General features: G+C 36.7%; 1 protein-coding gene across 1 annotated transcript in view; it reads left to right on the plus strand.

The window, feature by feature from the left end:
- Positions 1–20120, plus strand: part of UBN2 (ubinuclein 2) — a 52057-nt gene that overhangs the window by 22343 nt on the left and 9594 nt on the right. The window contains exons 7-16 of the mRNA XM_085308798.1: positions 3128–3198; positions 3930–4059; positions 5262–5380; positions 6026–6139; positions 7496–7639; positions 11099–11149; positions 12557–12599; positions 13325–14863; positions 18373–18619; positions 19393–19482. Of these exons, the coding sequence (XP_085164924.1) occupies positions 3128–3198; positions 3930–4059; positions 5262–5380; positions 6026–6139; positions 7496–7639; positions 11099–11149; positions 12557–12599; positions 13325–14863; positions 18373–18619; positions 19393–19482 (2548 nt within the window). The remainder of the gene's footprint in view (positions 1–3127; positions 3199–3929; positions 4060–5261; positions 5381–6025; positions 6140–7495; positions 7640–11098; positions 11150–12556; positions 12600–13324; positions 14864–18372; positions 18620–19392; positions 19483–20120) is intronic.

Raw genomic sequence — 20120 nt, forward strand, 5'->3', positions numbered from 1 at the left:
TGTGAAAGACTGTCTGAAACATTAAAAAATGTAGCATTGATCTTAATGTTGACTTTAATGGCTGTAATTAGACTGAAGCAAAAATGACCACAGAGATGATGCAGGTTGATTGTTGAGGAGGTATTTCCCAATGGAAGTAAATTTTTCTGCTTAATCTTCTGTGTATAATAACTTGTAATATTTTTCTGTAATGGGAGCATCAGTATTTCTTTAACTTGAGTTAACAGTTGTTAAAATGGATGGTTGCTTTCCCAGTTGTGCTGGAGAAGAAACCTGAAATGCTGTTGCAGTTTACAATCCAATGTCAGCCTTGACTTCTGGCCCTGTAATATGAGTGTTCTTAATTTACTAGTTTAAAAAAAAAAAAAAAAAAAACTTTGAATATTTTCCTTTTTGAAGTTGGAATGGAGTCCAACTATTTTTCAGAAATACTAATGGAAAATATTAAATCCTCAGGTTCCAAACATCCTAATATCTTATTTAAAAGGAACAGATGTATTAAGGTATTTTATTATGCTATTTGTTTCAGTTATCTGAAGTTGAGAATAAATTTGATAGTTCAGGTTCTAATTCTACATGCAAATCTTTCCTTACTGAGAATAAAACACAACTTTTCCTTACTCAGAATAAAATGTAGCTCTTAAGCTTTGAGAAACTAGCTCACCATACCTTCTTTTTGGAAAGCAATAATGTACGCAGTAACATTGGCTGCTTTGCTATGGGTTAGACATTATCGTTACTCTATCCTACCTGTATGTAAACTTCTTACGTGTTCTTAGTTGTTTTGAAATGTACAAAGTTAACTGTAGTCAAGGGATTAATATTTATTAAAGCAAGTAAGAAGATTTTGTCTACCTTTGAGTTTTCAGATTAACWTTGCTATGAATCAGCAAAAAATTCTTAGTAGAAAAGAAGTAGAACTGGGTTAGCCCAAAAATCAGTAAGGCCCCAAATTCACTCTGCTGCATGTTGTAGCAAGCTAGCCAGTCTGAAGAAAGCTTTAAGTCAATTGCTTTTGGAAATCCTAGCTCTACAGTCTTTTGCTTGTAATCAGTTGTGTTTTCTGGAAGTATTGGGCTGGCTGAGCAGAGCAAGTCTGTTCATCGGGTTTTGAAGTAGCCATGTTTTGTCCTATTTGGGAGAGAACTACACTGCACATCGACCTACAAATGCAACTTCCTTGCCTCCCGCAAGTTGTTGTCAGCTGAAACATTATCAGTGAGGTAGAGCATTTTTCTGAAAAAGGAGAAAAAATATAATGGTTCCTGTAAACTCTTTTCAAATATTTATGGGGCTCACAGCTTTTGYGCTCTTTAGTATAAGGAAAGCTAAAAAGCTTACCAAGCTGTAAGAAAAAGCCTGTGTTCCATGAAGTTATGTTATAATTGGATAAAATAAGTTTTTAAAAACAACTATTTAGAAAACGATTGGCTAAATACAATAACTTCTGACCYGCTTTCATATCTTTTAGTTCCCTAAGTGGGCAGTTCTGAACTACTTTGGCAGAAGATAGTACTTCACAGCTGCAGAAAAGTAGTAAGGYGTTTTTTTTGTATTGTCAGGATAGCTGTCCAGATAACCTATCCTTGGACCAAAAAGTTCAGAGATAGCAATGTGTTTTTGTCCCAGTGTAACKCTCCAAAAACTAGCACATTGTGCTGTATGACTATAATTTGAAATCAGCTTTAAAGTTTCCCTAGGACCCCAACATCAAAGCATTTATCTTTCCGTCCACTTTAAGGTGATATTGTGTTAATTATTCTTAAAGATACTGGATTTAAGACTTCCAAATTTGTTTTCTTTTTGATGTGTTATTACTTAAAAATAGCCATAACTTTTTCAAGAACAAATGTTTCAGTATTCTTTGAACAGATAGTACCATACCTTCAGCAACTGAATTCACAGTTTTTTTTCCAACTTAAATGGGACAGTTACAAAGAGCAAAAACAGTAAGTATTTCATAGTAATAAAGGAATTTTATCAAGTTAACACTTGCATTTACTTGMAATCTTTAGCTCTGTCACAGCTTACTGACTACTATTTTTTTAAGGCAGAATTATCAAGCCTTTTATTTTACTTGACTAGTCAGTCTTATGGCATGCTGACTGTCTCTAATGTCTGGCATTCAGTATGATATCACACTTGCATGCTGTTTTGCATGCTTACCCTTTTCCAAGCCTATTGGGTGTTGGCTTTCTGGTCCAAGTGCCAGAATATAATAAGAAAATGAAAGCGTTTAGAAGTGTTTTCTCTCTTCCATAAATTTGAGGAGTAGAGGAACTCTAGAGGGAAGGTCTTACTGACTTTGTAGAATAGTGGAGGGAATTGACATGATTTTTTCCTAGAAGGTGTCATGGTTTGTGAAAAATAAGAATCTAGAGGCAAAACTAAAGGGATTCTGCATGGGCCTTCCTGAGAGGCTGGGAAAAAAAACTCATAATAAAGGGAAATATATATAGGAGTAAGCTTGCCTTTTTTCCATCCCAAACAGAGTCAGGAAGAGACCAGACAAAAATACAAAAGTATTAGTGGAGCATAATTCCAATCTTGACTCCCCAAGTCTAAAGATGGAGAGAATGCTGGACAGCCCTAGAAAAGGGGGACGAGGTATTTCTCAAGCATACATAATTCCCTTATAGAAATTGCATTGAAGGATTGAGATGGTGTGTCTCAGAATGCTGCAGTTATGACTGGGCCAGACACAATAATAAAGGAAGAAAAGAAGCTTTATAAGGATTGAGAGCAGTGTAATTTGTCAAGGAATGCTCYTTTTAAGGAGACTAATATTATTTTAGGTGAGATATGAAAACAAACAGCAACATTCTAGTATCACTAAGTGCTCTGCCATTTTTTTCTTCAGTGTTTTTAACAAGAATAGTATGCTAACCTCAGTGATCCAGGCAGATTCCAAGTAGAATGGTTGCTTGCCTTAGAACAAGGAGGAGTTTTTATTTGGATATGACAGTGGTCTTCACCTTGTTTTCTAAATAGCTGAGAATAATTAGTTTTTCATGTAATGCTATTCTCTGAAAAGTAATAGATACAGCTGTAAAGCTGAAGATACTATGTTTACTGAGATAATACGTGCTATGAACATCTGGGTACTTTTTTATTGCTGTCTTTTCAGGCCGCAAAGATGTTTGATGAAGAAGGCAGGAAAAAATTTTTCACGCAAGACATGAATAATATTCTGCTGGAGTAAGTGCTTATCTGTACAACTTTCCCTTTTGGAAAAGAGGATGAAAGAAAAGTATGGGAAAGGAGGTATTAATAACTGAGGTTGTTCCAAAAAAGAACTTAGACTGATCTGTCTTCATTGATTGTTAAGCTAGTTATTAGTGAAGGAGACTTGTATATGAATAAAATTCCTGTCCTAAGTATCTGTCTGTCTTTATCCACTGTAAAGTGTTTTGTAGTGCCCTGTGTCCTTGACTTTGTGTGCAAAATACAACAAAACTCTGCCATTATTTTCTTCCTGTCCCACATTTTCATAAACTTAAATGCCTTCAGCTTTTATGAAGGAAAATGCAGACTCTTCTGACTGAAATTATTCAACCAATTTTCTATATCAAAATTCTTTGTTCTTACTCTAAGAAACAAAAAAGTAACCTTTGGAAACCATAATAGCCAAAATTGAATCAAGTTTAATATGAAATTGCATGAGGAGATTAAATTTGAATATCAGCATTCAGCATTGCTGGGAAAGTATGTACCTGGAAGTCTTTTGAATGGTCTCTCACCATTGATTAAGACTTCCTCCTTTTTAAAAGGTTAGTTGAATGCATCTGAAAATAATATCCCAAACTGTTGATTTTAGTATGCATAGCTTAAACGTGTTATGCATACTGAACTTCTTTAGGGTTTTTGTTCAGTCGTCATCTTCATCTTGGAGTGCCTCACTAGTTGGCTGTCTCTTGTTTGTTTGTCAGTATTGAGCTACAGTTACAGGAGATAAATCCTACCATCCGCAATGGAGTGTACTCTCACCTTGAGGCTTTTGTGCCATGCAATAAGGACACACTGATAAAGCGTCTGAAGAAGTTACATCTCAATGTCCAGGTAACGGCGGGGAAGAGTAGCTCCAGCATAAGTAATTTATATAGTAGTAAGGACAGTGCARAGGAAAAAGCAAAAGCCATGCATTCTCCAGTGAGGCAAAATATTTTAATCTGTTGCTAGATTGGTTTAAATGTTGTTTTTCCTGTGTTCCTAATATTGTGGCTATTTTGAGAACTAGTATTTGATAAGTATTTCAGACCATTGCGTATGAGAATGAAATATTTTCGTTTTGAAAGTTGGGTACAAGGTACATATGAAAGTAGAGCTAGAGAGCCACAGTAATCATAGTTAAGACAGGTTAAAATTACTATTATGTTCGTTTTTGTGCCAGGAAAAAAACAGATAGGTTGATGTTAGATGACCTAGATTGTCTTTTGAGCTGACACACTGCCTTTGTTCTGTGATCTTGCAAGTACTTTATGCTTCATTTACAGTCACTTTTCTTTTAAAGAATATGTATGCTTTCCTCTTGAATAGAACATCTATTTTGATATMAAGTATCCTTACTTGGTTCTTTAGACAAGATCAGAAGTAAGTCTTGCAGAGGATCATGAATGCAGAGAACTGAAAACATACTAGGAGGGAAAAGAATTTCACATGCTATTTTTGCATTCATAGTAGGACATAATAGTACATAGTATTATAGTTCTCAGGAAACAGTTATGACTCAGAATGCAAAGTCAGAAGATGTAGGAAGAGAATTTAAAACATATAGGTAAGTTTACAGTATGATACTACTTTAGTGTTTGGAGATGATCCTAAATACATAGTCCTGATTTTGCTCATTACCTAAAAGATTTTTGTAACAGTTTTTAGAGATTTGATTCATTATTTATTTGCAAGTAATGGGCCAAGTCGTCTTGCTATATCCACTCAGTTTTTCCTTGCCACTTCTGATTGAGAAATTGTTTAATGAGAACATGCCATAATGTTCATGAAGYAGTTCCTTGTATGTGGCTACCTTTCATGATTTCTGGGCTTAAGACTACGTTTGTTGTATGAGAAGTTACAAGTGTGTACATTTTTGTATTGCTGTTGGACCATACAGAATTAATTGTCATGTAGGAAACTGCTGTTACAGTCAATAGTTAATACTGAATACTGGAAATACTGCTGTTGGGGAGTGAGAGGAAAATAATTTCTGAGGAACTCTGAAATGTACTTTGCATCCAATAGGATTACTTTTTTAAATCTTTTCGCAGGATGACCGTTTGAGAGAACCACTGCAAAAGCTGAAACTAGCTGTCAGTAATGTTATGCCTGAACAGTTATGCAAATATCAAGAGGATTGTCAGGCTCGTAATCAAGCCAAGAATGCCAAGTAGGTACTTCTGGAGTATGTACGTGACCGTTCTAGAGTCCAGCAGGAAGCCTGTCACCAGATTGTTCATTCCCTGAGTTCAGCAAAGTAGTATGCTCCAGTTTCTTTGTATATGCCTGTAACTTTCGAGTTGTACAAAGCACATCTAAATGATATGATCACCTGACTCTAGAAGGAAATGTTGTTAACTGAATGCTATGGATCTTGAGAGGAAGAAATGTAAACTGTGAGAGGGATACAGGAGATCCCAGGATGCTAGATAGACAATAGAAGATGTGTTTGTTCTTGACTGTGTTTTGTGCTTTTGTTCTTTAATTGTTTCCATCCTAGCTAGCTGATTTCAGACTTGCAGAATCAAGAATAGATTGATCAGCAGCGCTCCATTTTCAAGTAGAGACACTTCATGAAATTTATCATCAGCATCCCGATGGTGTCCTTTCAGTGTTCTGCTTTTGCTCATGATAGTGAGGACCACAGAGCAATAGGGAGAAGGAAAATCAACTATTTACCCTTCCCAAAGTGTATAATGAGAATCTGAAGATAGGTGACTCTTTCTTGGCACTAACAGGGTGCTCATTTCTTCTTGAAGGAAACAGTTTGTGTCTGTGTCATAAATCTCTAAGAAAACAATTGTTCTAAATTTAGGTTGCAAGCAGAAGATGAACGAGAGAAAAATGGATCAGAGGAAGATGATGATGAGAAACCTGGAAAGAGGGTTGTGGGGCCCAGAAAAAAATTTCATTGGGATGATACAGTGAGGTGAGTCAAAACTTCCTTTTTCCACCAAAATTTTTCATTTTGTTCCTAGTGGGATCACTAGGGGGATATTATTACACAGTACTTATTAAATAATCCTTTTCAGAAGCATAGTTCATCTAAGCTTTGGAGAGCACAGGAACAAAATAGGCAAGCTAGAAAGTTGCACACATTTAACTTGAAAGGCAAGATCATGCCAAACCCTTTCTTCACTGCTTGTTGTTGTGATTTGTTCAAAGGGTGCTTTAAGCAAAGAACAGARGTGTAAGCTGAGTTACAGCTGCTTCACACCATTCTAGGAACACTGTCACAAAACACCATCATCCAAGGAGTGGCTAAGATGTCTGTCACAATAAAGATAAACCACCAAAATTGGCTGTACTRTGTTAGCAGGCCTCTCAGTCTTCGGGCAAACCAGAATCCAGAATGTGCAATGGATGCCTTGCCTTGGAACACAAATTTTTTGTCTCTGGAGAACAAAACAGATTCTTATCTGAAATGCTGAAGTCTCATTGTTCTGTTTTATAGAGTAGACTTTATTGAAAATTAAGATCGTCTAGATTATATGAGAAATAGATATGTTTTTTAGCAAGCAGATTGCACTAAACTAGTAATTTCCCATGGAAGATCTAAGTCTAATTTAGAATAAGCGTGAGTATTATATAGAATGTGCTATTGGATTTCTCAGAATTAATCTTTATTCATCCGTATTATGGTAAGACAACAGGAAAGCAAGCTTAATGGAATATGTATAACCAGGATAGCTTGGGTTGGCYTGGAGGAACCATGTTTAAGGACAAAAGATTGAAGTCTTTAAATTCAGAGGCTCAGAAGGGTAAACATTATCTAACTCTATCCAATTTTAGTGTTTTTTTGGTTTTGTTTTTTTAATAGCACTTAAAAAAAAAAGGAAAAAAAAAAAAGGAAAAAAAAACTTGCCAAAAAGGCTGTTCTGTTGAAAGGATAATTCAATGTAGAATGGGATTCATTGCTTTTGAACAGTCTCCATTTTTAATGGAGAGGTCATTGTAGGCAAAGTGAGAGAAGAYGTTTCTGGTATGAGGAGACCAGAAAGATGATGTGGGAACAAATCTAAGAAGTTACTAAAGATAAAAAGAAATGAGCTATAAGGCCTAATGGAAACTGAGGAGAACAGTGATGAGGCACAAATCATACCAATTGTGGTAGTAAACATGTTGGAGGCAAATTTTACAAAAAAAAAAAAAGTTAAAGACGAGCTCTTTCTATAACTGTCAGTGGACAGCAGTTACGCAGCATAACTGCTTTCATTTCTCATGATTTTTCTGTTGAGCTTTAGAAAGGACTGTTTCTTTCAAYGTATTCTATTTCTTTCTGCAGATCTTTGCTGTGTAATCTTGTCAAGATCAAGCTGGGATGTTATGAGCTAGAGCCAAATAGAAGTCAGTCTGCTGAGGATTACCTCAAAACCTTTATGGAAACAGAGGTGAAACCACTTTGGCCTAAAGGCTGGATGCAGGCAAGGTAAGATACCCAGTATACATCTGTTTATTGTGTTGTGACTATTTCTTGAATCTTATTTGTTGTAATACACTTCATTCATCCATGTACTACTGACATTAAGGGTTGTTTAAAAGTTCCAGAGGAGCTAGAATATTATAGGAGAATAGATGCTTTTTCAGAAGTTAAATTTACATCTTGTATGTAAACCTGAGAGCTGAAAGAACACTGCTTTTCTTGGAGAACTATTCTCTTTAGTCATCTGCCAGAGTCTGAATTTAGTAACATTCATAACATGGTCCACTGTCCATGATGCTTCTTTTTAGGGTGGAGAAAAGTGTGACTGCTTGGAAAGTTTTTTCCTGTAATGGAGGATGATACAGAAAGCAGTTTTATCTGTATTTTGGAAGCAATCTGAGATGCAGTGTGCTGTAGATTTAAATTTAAAGTTGGAATTTCAATACCAAAGTTTAAAATGTGTGTGTGTGCGTGTGTATAGCAAGCTTTGTACTCTTATTTCCTGTGTGCAATTGGGATGCTCTGTGATGCTGCTGTTCAAAATATACCAGTTTTCTTCATGAAAAGTTATGCTTGATTCCTACTGACTTGAGAGAACATCCATACAGAGTAAGAATAAAATGAGATAACCAATCATTCTGAAATAAAAATTTGGCAAAGTTCTCAAGCATTTTGAAGTGGAAGGAGGAAAGAAGCAAATACAAGGTGACAAGTCGGAATCCCTTTCTTCTATAGCATCCATCACAAGACAATTTTCTACGAAATCTCTGCATAAGTGTGAAAGGTGATACAACAGTACTAATAGATTTGCTGAAGGATGTTAAGTATGGATTAGTCAAATCTGTATCAAGCTGTAAAAATAAATGTACTGAGACATATCATTGTGAAGTCAGTGTGAAAAAAAGGAGGGTGTAATAATTTGCTTGTGAAATAGTAATGAAATGAGCAAATGAACTACAACATTTCTTGTGTGCATACAAGAGGCATTTAACTTATATAGTGAATGTGCTGATGAATATGCCAGTGAGGTGTTACCTATTTTGAAGGCTTTACTGAAGTAGACAAGACCTGGGATTGATTGCAGTTTTGCTTACAGAGAGATCACTGGTGATAGCAATGAAGTAGTTGGATGTATGGTCATTCTAGAATATGTAAATGAAGCACATCAAAACTTTGTATTTGAAAACATAGCGTATAAGGTATTCTCTCCATAGGATAAGTGTGCTTAAAGTTCTATGATATTTTAAAACTTTCTCTAAAAGTGGCTTCAACAAATAATGCAGTAAGACCTGCTAGAACATAATTTTCTGTTGACCAGCAAGACTTTGTTTACATACTGGGCAGTTTTGATACCACAATGATATGTTTTTGCATATAAATTCATGCTGTACTTGAGTTCAGAAACTATTTTGAACACTGAAAGACTTAACATAAAGCATGTATTTACTGTGTTTTACCTTATCAATTATTACTGGTTTATATCTTAAATATAACTTGCATCCCATCCTGCCTACTTCTGGGAGGGGTCTGAAGGAGAGACTACTTCTTCTACGTCCTATACTTTATATATATTTAATTTTTTGTCTGTAAGGCTTCTAAGCTAAACTGTTGGAAGGATACTTTCCACTGAGATCTTTATCTCGTTGCTTACATGACACAGCATGCACCTGAAYTATTTCAAAGCACAAGTCAGCTATGCTGTTACAATATTTTAGAACTTAAGGATTGTAACTGCAATGGATGAATTTGTTGCTTTCAGTGTTCCTGTCAGAAAACTGACTGTTCTTATGTGCCAGTGAAAGCAAGTCAACAGTTTGCTATTTTCTGAGACCTGACAAGAGAAGTAGTTTTGTGCTGTTATAAGAGCACCTACACTGGAACTACTGTTCGTATTTTGGACTTTTTCAGAAGCAAATAGTTAGCTATTCTTTATGGGATGGCTCTTTCCTTTCCATAAAATTCAGGCTGCTTTGTCTAAAAATCTGCTTCAAAAAGTAACTGTCAAACAGGCAATGACCAAACTGTAGTGACTGGACCAAAAGGGAGATAAATGTTTTGTTAAAGGTTATATTGTAAGAGACAGAATATAGATGTCAACCCCTACATGGTAAAACTACCATTCCATWGAAAAATGATAGTATTTCATTCCCATTCTGGAAGTCACTGATCAGAACAACTGGATTTAACTTCACACTTGTTTAATGTGTGTTTATGYTGTGGTTGTTATATACCATGGCATTACAAATTACCAGTGACTGGGATACCCCAAATGAAAAAGACTAAGGAAAAGACAAAGCACCAAGAAGAAGGGAGGAAAAAAAAAACAGTTCTAAAAGTGACAAACTGAACTTGTAATGAGGAAAGTCCCTATTGTTTTCTGATGTTTTTCATAGATACTCAGTAGTCTACGGTGGAGAGTAATATAGGTTTGGAGACTGAGGTGAAGAAAATGCATGTGAGAATGGAGCTGAAAGTTTTAACAGTGGAATGACAAGCACTGGAACTATAGCTGGAGGATTTTGATGTTTTCTTATTAGTTTGCTTGAGACTTGCAGATACATGGATTTAAAAAAAAAAAAGAACACAAAAAGAACAACAACTCTTGCACCTCTACAGGATGTGTTATCAGTGGTAAAAGTTGTATAGACAGCTCTTTGTGATACGGTCAGTGTTTACATGATGACATTGGTGTAGGAAAATCATGTCTGTTTCTATGCAATACTGCTTTAGGCTTACCTACTTGGGAATAGGGAAGGGGAATGAGTCTCCATTAATTGTCTGATTATAGCTGCATTTGGATAACAAGCTGTAGTATAAGTACAGGTCAGGAATTGTTCTAGTTTTCCAGAGCAGGAGTTCATAATACAGGAGTAAAAGCATTTGAACTTTCTTGAGATTATTATATTGAGTCTTGCCATTCATGGAGCTGCACCATTAGCTCCATAGTAGAGCGTAAGTGTAGGTGCAGTGTAATTGATGTCACAGAAATGGTACACAATCACTTATGCAAAATATTTTAAAAATATAAAAAACAGGCTTCTATCCTGTATTCTCATTTTCCATCTTCATACCTTCCTTGAAGAAAAACACAAAAAACAAAAACAATCAAACTTGTGATCAATGTGTGGGTACTTAGTGTAAAGAGTTTAGAGTAATCCTTAATTTGATATTTGAAATATTGTCAGCTGCCCTGAGAAGAGGAGAGAATTCAAAATGTTTCTTCTGTCCTGCTGAAGGAGGTAATAGCATTGACTTTAAGTATTCTAAACGTAAACTTAATCCTTCTGTTTATACCTGCCTATAATTGTGCTGTAATAACAATACAGATAACCATCTTTCCATCTGCTTTGAGGACAGATAATCAAAGTGGTATTCTGAAAATTTAAAGATAATCGAGTACCTGGGGACTGTATGCTGATTGTCTCTGTAGAATCACTTATGTTTCTTTTCTCATTCCTTTTCCAGGATGCTTTTTAAAGAAAGCCGAAGTGTTCACAATCACCTCACTTCTGCTCCGTGAGTATAATATTGATACTTGCTAGTATCTTTAGGTAGTTCATAGCATTGTGTTGCTTGGTTCTTACTCTTTTTCCATCTTCATACTATCTCTTTCTAGACAGAGGGGAGAGAAGGAACATATCTAGGGGTTTCTTTGAAGATATTTATGAAGTTCCCAAATTTATAATACTTTAACATATGCTTGCAGTGTTGTGACACTGTAGTTTAACTCAAGAATTAAGTGATTAAATATCTTAAGTGGATATTCATTCTTGGATTAATGCCTTTTCATCAAAGTATTTCAAAATGCTGTACGCTGCCAAAATTTTGCTGTGCAGCATAACAATCAAACCCACAGACCACAGAATTTCCTGCTATTTTCCTCAAAAATATCTCCCTACCCATAGTAGACTGTATATATCAATGGAATTTTACCACCTTGAGTCTTAGACAGCACCACATCCCGCTGAGGACCTACTGTCATTAAACCAGTATTCAAGTAACCAGTTATGGCTTTGAATGCCATCTAAATTAAACTTTTTGTGATAGACTATTAACAGACTATTTTTCTACATAATACTAAAACTGCCTAGTGGTCTGTCTTCAGTAAGATAGATACTTTTTAAAACCAAGCATGTTCCTATTTGCTTTGAAAGGAGAATGAAAGAACTATAAGGTGTTAATCTGTTGATCCTTTTGAGAAAATAGAAGTGAGACAAGAAAATAAGTGCTTAATTTTAATTTGAGGCTGAGGAGTATTAGTGCTATCCTTGCTTGCATAACTGCAGTTGATGTGATTGTATTAATTTACATTGCAGAAAAGACTAGAAACTTATTAAACTGCTTGTTGCAACAAACAAGTTAGATATGTTTTATAGTTGACAAGCAACAAAACAATTTGCTGGGGGAAAGAAAGGAGGAAGGGAGAGCACCCACCACAATTGCTTCTGTACCCTGATGTAATACAAATCAGATACGACAAAAGATGATATCAAGTGAAATGATATAGATGTTACRGGTAATTTCAGTCTGGAAAAGCTCTGCTAAGCAAGCAAACTCTTAAGATTGTAAGAGGCTGAAATTACTTGATATTTTGAGGATTCTCTAAGCTGGAGAAAGTACAAAACAAGTATTTTACCTTGACATACATTAGATTATATCTACAATTTGATGAATTTTTATATTTAATATATCTACAAAGACATATGGGGGGATTAAAAGTAWGCTTATTCTTTCTTTTCCAATCCCAACTCCTATCCCTCCTGATATTTTAACCCAATTTCTATTTCAAGGATAGCATATTATTAAAGCTGCAGCCTAATAGTTATCATTTTAGTTTATTTAGATATAATCAGGGTAGCAGTTAATACTAAAATGACTTGTCCTTCTTTCTTCTGAGTTGCGTATCTGTCTCCCCTGTTTTAGGGCAAAAAAGAAGGTGATTCTGGCACCTAAACTCAAAATGAAGGTAAATGCAGACTGTTTTTGATTTAAGATTTTGATATGACTCTGACTTGAACAGCTTTCTGCCTGTGATCTGGGAAAATTCTGCCAGAAAGRTTCCATCAGAAAATGGTAATTTAAGGAAATGCTTTAAGAGGGCTTATTTACTTGGTGATATAGACTTTAAAGCAAGTAATATAAAAATTGTTTTTATAGCTTTAGAAGTTTAAACTATGCAAATTTTGAAAATAGTGCGAAGAGGTACTAGCTGCATTGAAGTTTCAAAATTTTAATGCATGCTTTCAGTTAATATTACATTTAGCAGCATTGGAAAAATATGTAGTTGGGGGGAATAACATAGTGAGTTGATGCAGGTTCCTATTAGACATGACTGTAYGGTCTAAATTCAGTAGTCATTTTGACTAAAGATCAGATTAGCTATCCTGTTACTTGCTGCATAGATTATTCTTAACTCTGTGGGGAGTAATCCTTGAGCAGCAACAGCACTATTTTTTTATACAAATATTGAATTTATATCACAAAGGATATCTACAGATATCTATAATTATCTACAGATCAGGTAGATATCTACACTCTGTCTAGGTATCATAGGTACCTTATATGGAAAATTCAACAGTAGATCTTCATCTGAATTTACAGAATGATAGTGTTATACTAAAGACTTTGATTCAGCTCGAGAAAGGCTACTAAGCCTTTCTTTTTCCTCTCTTTCCCCCCCCGTCTTCTCAGGACTCCAGTCCGAAGAAAGAACAGAAAACCTGCATGTCTTCAGTCAATTCAGGTTGTGCTGCTACACTGAGTTCCAGCACACCTATCTGCACCCCATCTGGCTCTAGCTGCACACCAGCTCCAGAGACCATCTGCTTGGATGACTCGCTGGATGAAGACCTCTCTTTCCATCCCCCCTCGTTGGATTCTATTTCTGATGCTCTGGCAGTTATCAATAATGGTGCCAAGGGATCACCTCTTGGGTCCACTGTAGAAACACCAACATCAAGACCCCGCCCTGGGCTGAGGGAAGAGAAACTGGCAAGCATCATGAGTAAGTTGCCTCTGGCAGCTTCAAAGAAAGTAGAGCCCACTCAAACACCACATTCATCAAGTCTTATTGCTGGTCACACAGGGCCAGTACCAAAGAAACCCCAGGACTTAGTTCACACTGGTATCTCTTCAGGCCTTATTGCTGGATCTTCAATTCAAAATCCTAAGGTTTCCTTAGAGCCTTTGCCAGCCAAACTGCTTCAGCAAGGACTACAGCGGTCAAGCCAGATCCAAGCTGCTTCCTCCTCTTCACAGACCCATGTTTCTTCCTCTAAAACCCAAACAGCTATTTCCACCTCCTCTCAAAGACCCAAGGAGGCTAATATCTTGGTATCATCTTCTGAGGCCCAAAGTGGTTCTTCCTCAACATCACAAGCGACAAAGGTGCACCAGCATTCAGCTGTACAACAGAAATATGTATCTCCTTTACAAGCAACTATTAGTAAATCACAGACCAATCCGGTGGTGAAACTGAGTAGTAATCCTAAACTATCTTGCTCATCACCAGTCATCAAGGCTCAAGATAAGTCTGTAGTGTATCGCCTGCCTTTGTCTAATGCCTCATCTGGAAGCAGCTCTCAAGTATCTCACCCACTGGTTTCTCGGACAACATCCAGCACCTCTACCTCTAGTAACTATTTAGCCAAGGCTATGGTGTCACAGGTTTCTTCCCAGGGTTTCAAGCCTCCCTTCTCCATGGCTGCCTCTCCCAAACCTGCTGCCTCTCCCAAGTCTACTGCATCTAAGCCCTCTGTGACACCCAAGCCCAATGCATCACCTAAATTTTCATCTAAGTCCACCTCATCCCCCAGGCCTGCAACAACACCCAGTTCTTCCAGTTCAAGTGCACTAGTTTCCCAGAGTAGTCACTCCAGCAGCAACCCCCTTCATAAACAGACCAGTGGTGTAAATATCAGCAGGCAATCTCCCACAATGAATTTGTTGCCCTCTAATCGCACCTCAGGCCTTCAGCCTGCAAAGAACCCTCAGGCTTCTTCAAAATTGCCCAACTCTTCTCCTTCTGGAACTGTTGGCAAAAATAATTTGGGTGGAGTTGGAATGAATGTACCTGCCAGCAGAGGCAGTAACCTTAACTCAAGTGGAGCTAGTAGGACTAGTCTCTCTGGGGGAGCAGGAAGTGGAACACAGGGTGCTACTAAACAATTGTCAACTCCACACAGACCATCTTCTGCCTCAGGGTCTCCAGTTGTAGCAGCCAGCGTGCAGGTATGCATCTAATGGGTTTACAGTCATATCTTATGTTGATGTTTATTGCACTTATTTCATAAACATCCTTTCTTAAAATATCTTGATTTTAAAATAAGTCATAAATTTATGCTAAGTCTCTGCTAAAAATAAAGGGTAATACTGAAGTCTTTTTACACTAATGAAATGGACATTTCCAGCTGATTGCGAAATCCAATGATCAGACTGGGGAAGGAATCCTCACTTAAAATACTGACTGGTCTGTATGGTGGTGCAGCAGAACTCTGTTTTGGTTTATTTTTTAAAAAAGCTAGAAAAGGTAAGCTTTTAGCTGCCATGTTTTCAGAGGACGCAGTATCATCCTGCATTATTGGATATGCATGTTCTTGTATACTTAATTATTTGTAATGGTGGTGCCCATATGAAAAGGTGTCGTAGTACACTTCTTGCCATGCTTCATGCTTAACTTGCAAAACTGGAGTTCAGTTGTTCATGGTTACAGTACAGTCCAAGACATCTGTTAGAATAAAACTTGCAGGTCTTTTCTCCTTTGAGGAARAACATAGATTTTTGCAGGATTTCTTTTGTATGAAAGAGCTCCTCAGTGTATAAGTTTCCTAGAAATGGTTTGAGAGAGCTTGTGCAGAACTTTCTCAAAGATAAGGCAAGCCATGYGGAATAAATCTTTTGAAAGTATTATTCTAAAAGCCATTCAAACCTATTTACCAAGAAGACAATCTGGGTAAATTTTCCAAAGTTGTGGTGTTCTTAGTGGGGATTTAATTGCTGATACAATTAGAGATGAAAAGGGGGGAACACCTCACTCTTTACTACTTCGGTAAAGTTAGACTAAATCATTTTAAGTCAGCATTTTGGTCTGTAGTAAATTAGACAAGCTGTGTACTTTCCTGAACAGCGTGCATAGCTATTGCATGGATAATCATCTGCATCAAAAAAAAAGATAGCATAGTAAAAGAATATTATAAAGCACTGTAGAAGTGAGTAAAAAGTTGATTCTCATGAGGGATTGTTGTGGTCTTTTACCCTACTATTCTTTAAATAGATCTTATATTAAATAAGATGTGTCCAGCAAGCTCAGACACAGCCTTCTTGTCACTTTGGGTACTTTGAATGGGAAAAACCAATGAATACACTCTGTAAGGGCCACAGAGGTGCYACCTAAGGGCCTAGGGAAGAACTAAACCAGAGATGTTGCAGTTTGGGCACTCCAGAGGGTTCCTTCCCTGACATGTGAACATACAGTGAATGGGTTGGGAGCTGAGGGCTTTATCTCTCATGCAATGTACAGAGTCTGGTAGATGCAGTTGCAGTGATGTAGAAGAGAATCTGAAAGGGTTGTGGTAGTACTTAAAGATGACAGACTAGGGAAATAACTAGTATTGTGTATGGTGTGAGAAGAATTGTCAGACACGTCTGCAAGTAAACGGCAAGTCATCTCTTCAGAAACACTGGTTACATGGAGAAGGAAATGTATCTTGAAAGGCAGTGATGTTGAAGAGGAGGACTGGAGCAGGGCTGGTGGATAATCAAATAACATGAACACATGCTGTAATGCAGCAAAATAAATATGATGTTTTGGTATGTAGAAAGGGGAATCATATAGAGGAACTGGGCAGCTTACGGTGTTAGGAAGTTCATTCTTGCAATTTAACTTCTGGGTTTTTTGTTGACACTTCAGAAGGTACCTCGATAAACTAGAAACGATTCAAAAGAATGGTGCAAGATTGACAGAGGATCTATCAGGCAGTTGCTGTTGTGCAAACTGAGGCTCAGTCAGTGTGGTACATTCAAGAGATCAGAGTCAAATTACCATGCAGTCCAAGTACAGTGAAGCGGAAGAGATTCATGACAGCAGAAGGCCTTTTTCTAGCCTGGAAGATGTAATGGCTGGCTACTGAACTTAATTTCAGCCTAGCTGTAAAGTACAATATACTAAGGAGGGGGGAACTAACTCCGAATACATAGTGTAGGGCTGAAGTGAATAATCTTTCCACTAAGTGTTTAGGTATTTAATRCCTTTCTAAATGAGATCGTGCTAATCAGTCAGATGGTAAGAACAATGCATGAGTTATTCTAATATCCTGGTCTGCATACATAGGTCAGGCTAGGTGATTTCATCTGATAACTATGGTTTTCCTGTCATGGAAGAGTTTCCAAAAGGTGTGCCTCCCTCCTTTCCTCTTTGACAGTTATTCACTTGGATTAAACTTGCCCCTACAGTAGCATTACAGAAATTTTGCTATAAACTATCTGGTTGCATCTTTAGAACACAAAGCCAAAGTAATATAAAGTTCAGTAGCCATCTTGGAGCTTCTTAATGAAATCATGTGCCATTTGTATTCTGGAGCACAATCTTAGACCTTTAGATCTTAATGACTCAGATTTATATGACCATGGTGAACCCCCTTAGGAAGTGCTGTTGAGATAAATGGAAACATTTGAAATGTAGTTTTCTTTCTAGGGCTTTCTCTGTATTTTCCATCACTGAACTTCTCTCCTTTTTCGGAAAGTAAGCTAGGTCCTGGCAGAGCATGTTAACAAAGTTCCTTTCTCTTTTAAGGCATTTTACAAAGGAAAAATTTGCAAGAGATTACAGTATAGCTTTTCATTGTACACTAAAGATTACGTACAGTGAAAGGCTGTCATGATTGTCATTTTTCATGAGCTTCTTTTGAAATTAATACTTTCAAATGCAAAAGAGTAAGGATCTGTTTATGAAGATGTTCATCAATGTTTTTTTCCAGGTATGGGTTGGAATATGTCTTAGGAGTGATAGCTTCCGTCTACATGTGTAACTTTTTTATATAAAAGTTATATAGCTTCATAAAAAAAAAAATTACAAGAATGAGCTGGGCAGCTTCTAATGTGTGAGGAGCTAATACAATTTAAGAACTATTGTAGCTAAAACGCTTTAGCTAATCTTACTTTTTTCATTTTTAAATTACAGTACATTTAACTTTGACATATGCAGGGTAGAGAAATTATTTTCCAAGTGGGAAACTTCTCTTGCCTTTTGCTCCAAAGTACTCTATGTGTGCATTTATATATAGGCAGGTGTATACATATATACATATGTATATCTGCATCTTGGTAGCTTGACTTCTCTCTTGAAATGTGGTTGGTCTTAAATACAATTTTTAACTTTAAAAATTATTACTTCTAAGCAGCTTTTTTAGAAATAGTACTGGTGGGGTGATTTTGTGCTTCTAAAAACTTTAGATTTGCATCTGATAATTTTGTGTTATTAATCTAATGGAAGATTTTGCATTAGAATTCTGACTACTGATCCTGTGCTTGAGTCGAACCATGCCACCATTCCTGAATCTGAGACATAGTTGTGCTTGCCTAGCAACTTAACAGTGAGAAGAGCTTCTAGGTGGACAATAAATAGATATTTATTAACAGTTTAAGGACTATAATTAACAGATAATAATCAATTCTTATCTCTTTAGAGGATGCTGCTCATAATAAAGCTTTAAAATCTTGAAGTACTCCTTCTTCTTATACAGTCAACAGCAGGAGCATCATTACTGGCTAATGCCTCACCTCTGACTCTCATGGCATCACCCCTGTCTGTAACCAGTCAGAATGTGACATCTGCACCATTAACTCCTTTTGGGATGCTGGGTGGCCTTGTTCCTGTGACCGTGCCCTTCCAATTTCCCTTGGAGCTGCTTGGCTTTGGGACGGACACAGCCGGAGTGACAACCACCTCGGGATCTACCTCAGCAGCTTTCCACCACAGCCTAACTCAGAGTAAGTGACGCTGGTTGTCACGCGGCTATGACTGAAAGATGTGCACTGAAAACTGAAATTGAGAAGGGAAGTAAAGGAAGCTCAAAGTGACTTGAATTCAGTTCAGGAAAATCCATAGGGGAGATTAAATGTGACTACTACTCTATTAAAAAAAAAAAAGACACTATAATCATGTTATTCAAATTATGGATCACCTTTGATAGACGTAACTTTATCATTGTCGTGTTCGTATTAGATGTTTGGATTTGAATGTACTTTTTTGGGTTTATTCCCATATCTTAAGGAAGTGTATCTCTTAAAAGTCTTAAACATCTTAGTTGTACTGTAAAATTTGAATACTGTGATTGTTGAAAAATCTTTGTTCAGTAATGGCTCAGACCCTCTGATGATGATGATATTTTTTTAGGAGAAAGTATCAGCCAAGGTGAGATCTGTTGTTTTTAATGACTTAATTCTTTATTTTCTTAACTTACAACAATTATCTATTTTGGTCTTTCTACCTAAGAAATGGTATGAACTGCATCCTACTAGAAAAATTGCTCCTTGCTCTAATTTTTGATTAGCCTTACCTGAACAGATCTGTTTCTGATGTACATACCAGCCATTAGAATGCTGTCAGCTATTTATTTGTTGCTGTTGAGGTGTCTCCAGAAACAGCTTTGGTAAAATAAGATGATTTTATTTTTATAAATTTGGGATTTACTTTCTCTTCCTTCTTCCCTCTCTCCCTCCCTGTTTCTCCCTCCTATTTTTTCCCTTTCTCTCCTTTTTAGACTTACTGAAGGGTTTACAGCCAGGTGCTCAGCATGCAGCAACGCTGTCTCACTCACCTCTGCCTGCTCACTTGCAGCAAGCTTACACAGGTAAAGATAATGTTCCTCTTCCCTATTCCTTTTAATTTTGCTAGAAAAATAAAAAGGGAAATTTCTGCCTGAGACTGAAACAAAATATATGCCAGATTTGAAAAAGTTTTGAGAAGACAGACAACATAGGAACAAACTTCAGTAGTGGCAGATTGTACAAATTCTGCTACAGTGGTGTTTTTTGAACCTGAAATACCTGTCTTCAACATCAGGGAGAAAAAAGCTCAAAAATCTCACAGTAATACTTTGTAGTGATTTGAGAAACCTAAGCCTCTAATTTCAACCAGCAGAGAAAAAGAAAACTACTTCCTAGACACTTAAGTTGGTTTTTTAACAGGCTGCATAGAAACTATTGTGGCTGTAACAGCTTCTTGACGTTTTTTCTAAGTTTATGTGCATGTTTGAACAGTGTGATGGTTTCCTAATGGAGGAGCTGTCTTCCCTGAAAACTTTATTCTTGACAAAATTATATTTTTTGAGAGTAGTTGAAGGAGTAGATTTCCTTTGCCTGTTTGTGAGCCTTAAAGCTGAAAAATTACCATGTCGCTTTAGAAAATGATGTAATTCAGAGTACTCTTCTTGGCCAATCTGTAGGATTTTTTTAGCCAGATATGGGAACAGGAAATGTAGCAGTGACT

This window comes from Rhea americana, unplaced genomic scaffold, assembly GCF_003343005.1.
Source record: "Rhea americana isolate MKP2758 unplaced genomic scaffold, rheAme1 scaffold_281, whole genome shotgun sequence".
In the NCBI taxonomy this organism is placed as follows: Eukaryota; Metazoa; Chordata; class Aves; order Rheiformes; family Rheidae; genus Rhea; species Rhea americana.